Source organism: Meleagris gallopavo, chromosome 26 (genome assembly GCF_000146605.3).
Source record: "Meleagris gallopavo isolate NT-WF06-2002-E0010 breed Aviagen turkey brand Nicholas breeding stock chromosome 26, Turkey_5.1, whole genome shotgun sequence".
Taxonomy (NCBI): Eukaryota; Metazoa; Chordata; class Aves; order Galliformes; family Phasianidae; genus Meleagris; species Meleagris gallopavo.
In genome coordinates, this window is record NC_015036.2 from 181,370 (window position 1) to 192,582 (window position 11,213).

Consider the following 11,213-nt stretch of genomic DNA (forward strand, 5'->3'; position numbering starts at 1 on the left):
GTTGCCCTTCTTTGGACCTGCTCCAGCACCTCAATGTCCCTTCTGTACCCAAAACTGAACACAGTACTCAAGGTGAGGCCTCACCAATGCCGAGTACAGGACAGGATGACTTCCCTGGTCCTGCTCACCACACCATTCCTGACACAAGCCAGGATGCCATTGGCCTTCTTGGCCACCCGGGCACACTGCTGGCTCATACTCAGCCGACTGTCCATCAGTACACCAACGTCCCTTTCCAACACACAGCTTTCCAGCTACTCCTCCCCAAGCCTGTAGGATCGCCTGGGGTTGACGCGACCAAAATGCAGGGCCCAACACTGGCCCCATTGAAACTCACACAGTTAATCTCGGCCCATAGATCCAGTCTGTCCAGGTCCCTCCGCAGTGCCCTTCTCCCCTCTGGCAGATCAACACTCCCTCCCAACTTGGTGTCGCCTGCAAACTTACTGAGGGTGCACTCAATCCCTTCATCAAGATAGTTAATAAATAAAGATAATAAATAAATAAAGATGTTAAATAGAAGTGGCCCCACTACCGAGCCCTGGGGAACACCACTCATGACCAGCAGCCAACTGGATTTAACTCCACTGACCACAACTCTTTGGGCCCAGCCATCCAGCTAGTGTTTCACCCAGCGGTGCGTACACCCAGCCAAACCATGGGCAGCCAGCTTCTCCATGAGAATGCTGTGGGGAACAGTGTCAAAGGCTTTACTGAAGTCCAGGTAAACCACAGCGACAGCCTTACCTTCATTCACTAAGCAGCTCACCTTGTCATAGAATGAAATCAGGTTTGTCAAACAGGAGCTATCATTCACGAACCCGCGCTGACTGGGCTTGATCCCCTGGCTGACCTTTAATTGATCCATGATGGCTCCTGAGATTATCCATTCCATAACCTTCCCTGGCACTGAGGTGAGACTGATAGGTCTGTAGCTACCACAATCATCTTTCCAGCCCTTTTGGAAGATGGGCGTCACATCTGCCAGTCTCCATTCCACTGAGGCATCCCCGGTTAACCAGGGGATGGAGCAGGTCCAAAACCATCTCATCCTGCCTTAGAAAAATGTACTTTTTGTGGTCATTGTTATTCAGCATTTTGCAAAATAGGCATATTTTGGGGTAACAAGCTGCTGGGTGCTTAATAGGCAAGGATTCCATTTTGGGAAGAATCATGCTGCTTTGGGGTGCGTCACTTATTTTGGGTGCTCATCTGGGGGAAAAGACTCATTTTGGGGGAAGAGACCAATTCTGGGGGACTGTTAATCATATTTAGAGGCATTCCTCATTTTTTGGAAGCAACATTCGGTGGCATAGTGCTTATTTTGGTGTCAGGGCAGCTCCCACTGATTTTGGAGCAGGTTACTCATTTGGAGGCACACTGCATATCTGGAGAAGCAGAGTTCATATTGGGATAGTCCCTCGTTTTGGGGAAGCATAGTTCACACTGGTGGTAAATCACTCAGTTTCAGAGTTCTTCACAGAGGGATATCACTTTCGTAAGTACGAATCCTTTTAGGGTTGCATCACTTGTCTGTGGATTTGAAGCAATTCACTCATTTTAGAAGAATTTGCCTAATTATGGGTTGCCCATTTTGGGGTTATTCACCCATTCTGGTGTTCCACTTGTCCTTCATCACTCTCACCTCCACTAGAAAGAAGCTGACAATAAAATACAGCTGCAAAACCTCATCTCGTAGCACTTTATAATAAATGACATGAATTAATACTAAATTACAATGAATCCTTTATGAAATTACAGATTACATTCACGCCAGATCAGTATTGAAAAATAGGCTTTGCTGCCCATTGCATCACTTTGTTGCTGCGGCCTGTTTGGCTGTGGCTGCTGTTTCTTCTCAACTCTTCAAGAGCCAAAAGAAGGTCAAAAATGGCAATTCATGCAGCCGACAAAATCCTTCCTTATTACAGAAGAACAAACCCCACACTGCTGGGGAAGAACTTGCAGAATTTTTTTTTTTTTTTAACCCCCATGGAACTGAGAAGATGCCCTGTGTTACCTGGGCTGCTTTTATTCTCGCGTTTTAAGGCAGAATTTGCCTTTTTGCTACCACTTGAACCCCCCAAACACATTGTTCTTGTACAGCTGCCCCCTGACAGCTCACTTGTGGCACTTGGGGGTGAGAAACCCAATGTTTTCCTGCACAGGTGGATGACACTGGGGAGATACCATCTTTTTGAATTTCCTTCTTCCTGGGCAAATCACTATTCAATTTTGGGAGAAAGGCTTCTATTTTATTCCTATTTGGTACCAAAACGCCCTGGAAAGGTCTTGCTCAGCCTCACATCCAGCCCAACTTTGCATCCAGTCTCAGCCCTGAAGGACAAGGCTGAATATTTTTTCCGGATTTGGTGGGTTTTTAGCACATAAATTAAAGAGTTTGGGGACTTTCTCCCTTTTCCTGAAAGTCACACGTAGAGTCACCAAATGGCCACAGCACTGGGGCCAAAACAGGGAGATCTGAGCAATCCTGTGGGTCAAAAGCATGAAATTTTCCTCCAATCTGATAGGAAGCAGAACTGGCAACTTGGCAATTTTTTCCCACATGCTGATATTTATGTGAATGACCTTTTTTTGTGGAAGCTTCCCCCCAAAATACATCAATCCTGTTTCTGTTGCGGTTTTTTTTGCATCAAGAAATCCAAGAGGATGCAACAGCCCATGGTGGCATCTGAGCATGGTGGGGAAAATAGCCTCCCCCAAAAATGCTTTCATTACCAAAAATGAAGGGAAAAGGGAGAAAACAAGGATAAAACCTGAAAGAAAACCTCAAAAAAATCCGGCCACAATATGTGCCTTGTAAACACGTGTCCTTCACTGCCGTGTGCTGATGTGGTGGCCCCGATGCTCCCACAGGCAGATGGGGCATCTGTGAGGGCCTCCACAGTTAGATTTCTCCTCACCAATTTGTTGTTTTCTTGCTGTTTTTTGCCATTCTGGGAGAGGTCGCTTCTGGTGCCATCCATGATTTGGGGAGCACGCAGGCTGAGCTACTCCAGTGAGTCACTGTGGTCCAAGCCAAGGTTAGCGCCAGGCGCAGTCGGGAGGCCACCGGGCTCTTCCTCCAGCTCCTCTTCCTCCTCTTCCTCCTCCTCCATCTCATCCTCATCCTCCTCATCGTCGTCCTCCTCAGTGCCATCTAGGGAGTCCTCGTGAGCTGCAAGCATGGCCTGCTGCATGGCCATGGTGGCCGTGGCTGATGAGAGGGGCTGCAGGTTGTCCATGGCAAGGGAGCCTGAAATTAAACAGATAAAAATAAGGACTCCCTGGCTAATATAAAAAGGACAGAAAAGTGCATAAACCTAGAAGAACACAAATGGTCAGCTGTATTACACAAAATACTATGTAGGGGGTCCCATCTGCCCCACCCAAATCTTACATTTAACTGCTGTATGTTTACTCAATAACAGGAAACTAACTTTTCAGGAAGAAGATGCCCAAAATGGTTTGTCAGAGCTTCTCTTCATCTTCTTTCTTCATCTCTTCTTTTGTTCATAGAAATATAGAATTATTATAGAATCATGGAATGGTTTGAGTTGGGAGGGACCTTAAAAACCTTAAATACCGACATCAGGCCATAATATAATGCATGACTTATCCAGGAGGAACAGGGGCCACCGGGATTCTCCTTACCGTCAGGATTCGTCCCTGAATTGCCACCTTGCTGCTGAAGGACACCAGCAGCGATGGAGTTGGGCCAGAACCGCTGGGTGGGCCGGTGCTGAGATTTGATTTTCTTGGCTTTAGGGGCTGGGTCTGGGTTGCTGGCATCAAGCATTGGTTGCAGGATGCGCCGGCGGGCGTTGATGAACCTTTCCCAGGAAAAAAACGGCCATTCACTTAAAAATTGTTTATATTACTATATTAAGTAAACAATAACAATTTAATGAAGTGCTATATTATTTATATATATATAATTACAATAAAACCCTTTCAGAAGTGGTTTCACGGTGCAAAAAACTGATTTTCTATCCCATTTCCCAAGCCATGCGCCTCTGTTTCATTTGTCTGTGGCATGTTAAGCCATTGCTCTAATTTTTCCAGCTACTAATTGCATGAGGGAAAATACTGGCTGCTATGTTGGGATTGCCAGGAGAGGGCATTGAGACTTCACAAATGAACACTGGATGCATAGAATCAGAATAACCTAAGTCGGAAGTGACCCATAAGGATCATCAAAGTCCAACAATTAACTAAGCACACAGCCACTGTACTGCCTAAAAATGACCCATAACCATTCACCCAATCCCATAAAACAGACTAAATGAGACAGAATAGTTTGAAATCTATAAAATCTGCGAGGTGACAGCACAGGCCACCAGTGTGCTCACCAGTTATTGACTTGTAAGAGGGTCAGGTTGGTTTGGGCAGCAATTTGCCTCTTCTCATCCTCCGTGGGATAGGGGTGCTGGAAGATAGATGGGCAACAAAACGACATCCATGTATGTAAAGCAGCAGCCCCAATCAGAGGGAAAGAACACTTTTTTTTCCATCCCTCCCACCCCAATCTGATGACTTGCATTTGCAAGGTACCATTTTCTCCCCTGTTTTCTCCCCTGCATCCTTAACTCTTTACCAATGCTTTTCACTAAGGCTTTACTTGAAGGAAAAGGAGATTTTTTTTGTTAGTTTTAGCGATTTTCTCTACTGTTTTCTAATAACGGTTGTCAGAAATTTAGGATTTGGGCTTTAAAACCTGCTTCTTTTTTGGCAAAAGCATTCCTTGAAAATATCAACTTGCCCAAGTGCTCCCAGAGGTGGCTTTATGTGGGATTTCCCAGGGATGTCTCACTGTTCCCAGTGCCATTTCCCATAATGCCTTATTCCAGCATTTATGGCATATCACTTCCAGCTAAAAATCTCCCACGCCCAACAAATTGTGGTCACTGATGCTACTAGGATGCAAACCCCATCATTTATGCTGGTGCTTTCGGGCTAAGAAGACGGGACATATGGGAAGACTCAGTGCCTTGTACAACGCATCCTCATCATTCCAGGTTGTCAAAAAATTGCCCAACAAAATGGTGTGCAAGAAAATTTGCAAAGTAGCTGTTAGTCCTCCCACACCAGGAGATTCAGGAAGGGGCTTTGAGAAAACAGTAAGTTCAGAGTAATCCCTGAGTTAAGCAGGAAAAAGGGATTTTTGTTTTAGCTTACTGCCCTTTTTCCAGCCTCAGTGGTGGGCAAGCAGTCTCCTTGCATGAAAATAGCCCAGTTGCATCCTCTGTGAATTACACCTCCACCCACCAACACACCCAAAAATTGGATGATTTTGTAATTTCGCACTTTGGGCAATTCCTTCTGCACCCATAGGGGCAGCTGTTGCACCCAGCCCACCCTGACTGCTGGAAAAGGGTATATTGGAGTATATATTGGGTATATTAACTGTACAGAACCCTTCTTCACACATCTGCAAACGTGGATGAAAGTCAGACATTTGGCTTATTTCCCCCTCTGGTTTTGTTTGCTAAACATCAAGGTCATAATTTTGCCACCAGCAGTGAAAACACTCACGCCTCAAATGCTCCCGAAATGAAAGCAAAGCCACTTTGTGCCTTCAAATATCCCAAACTGAGACAAACCACCACTTCAATTTACTCATTTTGAAGGTTTTAAGGACCTTTTTTTTTCTTTCTGACTTGCAAAGCAGCCTTTTTTCCTTGTGCAACCCCCTGAGTGTGCTCTGCAGGGTGCATCAGTGGCTACGATGCTCACCATGAGGTGCTGGAAGAGCCAGGAACGCATGATGTTGGTGGCATGTTTGGGCAGAACACCCCGCTTGTTCTTGGACTTCTTGTCCTCGCCATCAAGGAGTGAGGTGAGATCCAGGTTCACCTGCCAAGGAGAGAATCAGCTCAAAAAGGTGATCGGCAACCCAAAAAACCCAAACAACAATGAACTCAAAACGGGAGTAGTGGTGTGGGAAAAACAGACCGTAGTGAGAACTTCCCAAATCCCACCAATTTCCCAAAATCTGCATTAAATTCCCATTTTCCACCAGAATCTGTTTGCCCATTTAGTATCTTCATTTTTGCACCCAGTTTTGCAAAGGGCAATTGGCTTTTCCCAACTGCAGTGGCAACAGTGGGGACAACGCCATACACACTTTCAACATGCAATTAAGGAGGATAATTTACCATAATAAAAATACCACAACAAAACAGAGACAACTGTTTTGTTACAGCCCGAGGTTAAAACTCTGTGATTCGTTAACTCCTTGTTCCTCACTCTGCTTATTCCAATTAATAGAGGAGAAATGTTGTGGGAAAAAATGCTGCTTTTAGAAAAAATTAAAAATAAATACACTGGGATGCTGCAAGAGAAGCTTTAATGATGTCGTGGGAAAAGAACTGAAACCTCAGTTAAAAAGATTTTTTTCCCCAGCTCTTCATCAAAACACTTCTCCTGGATGAATTAAACATCAGCCTGGCAGGTCCCACTGCTCCCATGAGCTCCAGATGAATAAATCACGCTGGCGGCGCGGGAAGAGCATCGGAGGTGCTTGTCCAGGCTGCTCTCCCTGCCCTGATATTCCCCGCGCGTCTGTTTCTAGCACCTCAGAGAGCTTTGCTGCAAGATCCAAGCTGGTGACGGCGAGATATTAAAGAGGGAAAGGAGAAAAGAAGCCTTGAAGCCATTAAAGTCTGCTGCGGAGGTGTCTCCTCCTTCCAAAATATCCTTTTTTTCCACATGCATTTATGTCTGATAGCGTTAGGAGGCTCCTGTCATTAAAAATGTGCATGGGGGAATTGAGGCTGATCTGCCCCCAGGGAGCAGCGTGGCAGAGAGTGATATGTTTTGCCCAAATTCCTGAGGAATGACAGCGTTTGTAAGAGACTGCGGATGATGCAGGCTGCGTGCAAATAGGGATGGCAAATTATCCTTATAGAGCAATTTCTACCCTAAATCATTGTCTTGCTGCAAAAACACAGAGAAACCCAGCATGGCTGATCAGAAGAGGAATGAAAATAGAACAAATGTCTCAAAGCCACCCCAAATCCATGAGGTTGTGATAACAAAAGGAAAAAAGGAGCATTGCCATATGGGATGGATGATGCTTGTGGTCCCCAGAAGATAAATGATACTGAGGTGTTTTGGTGCAGATCTTTCTCCCTACAAAAATAAACCTGAGACTGCAACTTCCCTGGAACTTGGTGAAGAATGGCAGAGAGACCTTGCAAAATCTGACAGCAGAGCAAGCAACAACCACATGAAGATTAACAAGAGAATCATACAATCAGGTTGGAGAAGACCTCCAAGATTCCCAGCCCCAACCTGCCCCCACGATGCCCACTGACCCCACCGCTCCGGAACACCTCCAGGACTGGAACCCCACCAACCCTGGGCAGCCTGTGCCAGCGCAGCTCCACTTCCAGAGAAGAAATGTTTCCCAGTATCCAACCTGACCGTCCCCCGGCACAAGGTGAGGCCACCACCTCTCATCCTTTAATGCTAGAAATGCCGGATTCTGGCTGTAGGATGGGGCAGCCCTGGGTCTACATCCAGAGGCTCGGACACCACTCTCAGACACATGCTTCGTGTTTGGGTGGTGCTGTGTGCAGCCAGGGGTTGGGCTTGTGCCCCCTGTGAGTCCCTTCCAGCTCAGGATGCTCTGTGGCTCTAGGATTTACCTGGGCGTTGGGGATCTGCAGGGCACCAGGGGCGATGGCTTGGGCAAGGACCTGGCCCTGAGATGTCACCATCGTCACGGGCTGGTACAGGGCTCCACCTGCGGAAGACAGGGCTCGTGGGGTGCTGCATGCAGAGGGCTGACCCCCCCGCCTCCCTGCTGGCCCTACCTGGCACGGCGGGCGATCCAGCCCCGCTGCCCATGGCCAGGTTGCCCGGGGGCAGCGCAGCTGCAGGCACCACGATGCCCGGGGGGGGTTGGAGGCGGCCGGGAGCGCCGCAGGTGAGCTCTGCAGCATCTCCTGCAAGAAAAAGAAGAAAAGAAGATTTCTTTTTCCCCTCCTTCTGTCGCAGCTGGAAATAAATATGGAAAAACAAGGAATTACGCTTTGCAAAGCTCCCACTCGTGTCTAAGCAACTTCACCTCTTTGTGCAGCCACTATTTTCAGTAAGTGAAAAAACACCACACAGATGACAAGAAGGAAATAATTATATTGTCTTCCTATCTACATTTCTTTTTTTCCTTTGTCTGGAACTTGATGAAGCAGCTTCTCCTCAAAGGGGAAACACCATAAACTGCTCTGAAAAAATTAAACTTCCTCTCCTCCCCAAAAAAAAGCATGTGAGCAGCATAGATCTCCAATAAGAGCAGCAGAAAATAACCACTATTAGTTTCTCCATGCGAGAATAATTAAAAAATATATATATATACAGTGACACAGCTCCATTTGACATAATTCCTTGCAGCTTTAAAGTTAACTTCTTGCAAAAATGGAAAATCCTTCCCCAAGTGCTGTAATGTTACCATCAGCCTTTCACCTAAGAGCTGCAAATGAAAAAAAGCACAAATGGGTTATGTGATTATTTAGCACAATACTTTGGGAAGTGTGTCACAATGGGAGGATACGGAGAACTCATGGCCAAGCACGACAGCCTCCATGATGTGCAAGATTTTTGAGTGTCATGCCAAGAGCATTTAGAAAACTGTCCTTCCAAAATAAGCCTGACACAGGTATGTATATCTGAAACATGCCCGCTGCAACTGAGATTAAGCTGCATTCACATTTTGCAGTAAAAGGAGGATCTTTTTCTTCCTCTTCTACCCATTTTCCCATTCTGTCTCACTTCTCCATTGTCCTGTTCCTCAGCTGCTGAACAAAACACCAACAAAAGGCATTTTCCACCTTACTTGAACTTACTTCATTTTTGTACATTTCTTCAGCAAACCTATTTCTTGGTCTAAGAAAAGAGGATTTATCTGGAGAACTGACGTGTAGTGACACCAGAAACACAAGCACGGCTGGGTCAGAAAAAGCCATCACCCCTCTTATTTATATAAGAATAAAGCAACAGGGATGATAATTTGAACGCTCAGATCGACTAATTGCACATCAAGTGATGATGTGGGTGCACTGATCACCAGGAGACATGCAAAACTCTTCTCCTGACTCATTATTCTGCAGTTCCTCAGAAAACGAGAATCCTGAACACTGTTTTTGGAAGTGAAGTGGGAAGAAATAATTCAGAATATCTGAAAGTGCATCAACACTGCAAAACCTGAGGTAACCAATGGAAGTGGAGGCTCTGCCTTAAAATAGTTATAGATATCTCCAAGAAGATTTAAAATATGTATGTAGCATACTAATTGCAAATGCCAGCCAAATTACATTGCCATGATGATTTTAGAAATGTTTTACATTCCAGGACTTCAGTTGGAAAGTTCCTGGCAATTTTTACACTTGAGCATAGAAAAAATGCATCACTAGGTGTCTCTACAGATCCATCTCAGCACCAAAATTCTGCAGCTCTATGGCAAAACATGGTTTCTCCAAATTAAAAATCACTTTAATGAGGAAATGGACCTGGTATATATGGCATTGTGCAAAAAACCACCCCTTTCTCACACTAAGGCAAGTGCTAAAATGCAGTGCTACTTGTGCTGATGTCCTTTCACTTTGTTCCTTTCACTTTGTTTTATGATGCAGTGATTTATTTCTGACTGGCACACATGTATAAGGCTTCCATCCCCTCCTAATGTTTTGAAATTTTTCTGTGCTTATGTGAAACTGGGAAAAACCTGGGTTAGCTGGAGAAAAAAAGAAACATCTGAGTCTGCTGAGAAAGAGTTGGCCAAATTCAACACTGTAGAGGCACAGTTGGATGAATGGGGGATGAAAACCTGTTGGCTTTACATAACAGAAATGAATACAATGGCGATTATTCCATTTTGTCAGTTCCACTTGTTGCTTTCTCAGTTTCAGCTCTCATTCTTGTTATGACACATCCATACACTTTTAAGCAGGCAGTCGTGTGGTCAAAAAAAATTTGCCCAAGCCAAAAACAGTTTGTTCTCATAACTAGCCTGGTACATCTCCTCCCACAATGATTGATCCCATACCTTGAAAAAACAAAACAAACAAAAAAAACCCCCACAACCCTGTTTCCTAAGATCAATAATTGATTAATCACATTTCCATTATTTACTTTTTAAAAATTCCTGAAGTAGGGGCTGCTTAGGTGTTATACCTATATTTGGTGCGAGATTAATAGCACAATAATTAGCAAAATCATCCACTTGCCATCTTTTGAACACCAGCCTCACAGTTTTTCAGTTCTCTGAAGCATCCCCAGCTCTATAAGGCTTCTTTGATGAACAAAAAGTGTTTCCACTGTTGTTTTTCTAAGCTTTATCCATGCAAATTCAAGTATACTCAATGAGCTGAAGCACTCTGGCACTTGACATTGCTGAGTTGGGTAATTAGAAAAAATTTGCCCTTACATCAGCACTGGTATGTCATCCCCATCCAGTGCCCAAGGAGATGGTGGCTCCTTCTGAGCTGTCACCATGAATGGTTCAGCTCCTGTTGCCTGCTGCAAACCCTCCTGTCCTCAAGCCAGTGTGACAATCCTGCAGTGCAATTCCCCTCCAATTGGGTCTCACATTTATTTAGCAACAATCTCCCAAGCCTCACTTGAATTCTCAACGTCCCTGTCCTGCCTGGAAGGGAAACGGGGGCAGCTCCGGGATTTCAGGAATCCGAGGTGCTCAGCTCCTTCTCCAGCACTGGCCCGATTATTTTCCAATTTTGTGCTAATTTTCTGATACGATCCCCACCTCTTTGTGAGATGCTAAATCCTCATTACTTCTCCTGACTGATGCATTCTAATTAGATCAACACTTAAAAAAAAAAGAGAGGAAAAAAAAGCCACAATAGCCACAGGACGGCTTTCCATCTCATTAACTCCCTCACTTATTATTTTCATGAAAATTACTGATAAAAACGTGCACCTCCATTTGCTGGGACCAGGAGCTTCGTCGGCTCATATCTAACATCTCTCTCATCACCCGGGATGCGAGCTGTTGCCGTGGCAACGCACAATAATAGAAACTAATAAATTACAAACGAGATGCTCGTTGAGCAATTATTGTTCTCTTTTATGCAAGTGTCTTGCTAATTTTGATCATAAGGAATGCTTCCATAAAGTAGCGAAGGGATAATAAGTCCATTTCTAGAGATTATTAGAAAATAGAGAGAGGCTGGTTGTTTTTTTTTGTTTTTTTT

At 44.9% G+C, this 11,213-nt stretch overlaps 1 protein-coding gene across 1 annotated transcript in view; it reads right to left on the bottom strand.

Moving 5' to 3' along the window:
• Nucleotides 1–1,673: 1,673 nt before the first annotated feature.
• PKNOX2 (PBX/knotted 1 homeobox 2) overlaps nucleotides 1,674–11,213 on the bottom strand; it is a 64,150-nt gene continuing 54,610 nt past the window's right edge. Inside the window, 7 exon segments of the mRNA XM_010723550.3 lie at nucleotides 1,674–3,256; nucleotides 3,655–3,833; nucleotides 4,353–4,429; nucleotides 5,737–5,856; nucleotides 7,653–7,750; nucleotides 7,821–7,907; nucleotides 7,910–7,952. Of these exon segments, the coding sequence (XP_010721852.2) occupies nucleotides 3,012–3,256; nucleotides 3,655–3,833; nucleotides 4,353–4,429; nucleotides 5,737–5,856; nucleotides 7,653–7,750; nucleotides 7,821–7,907; nucleotides 7,910–7,952 (849 nt within the window). The 3' untranslated portion in view covers nucleotides 1,674–3,011.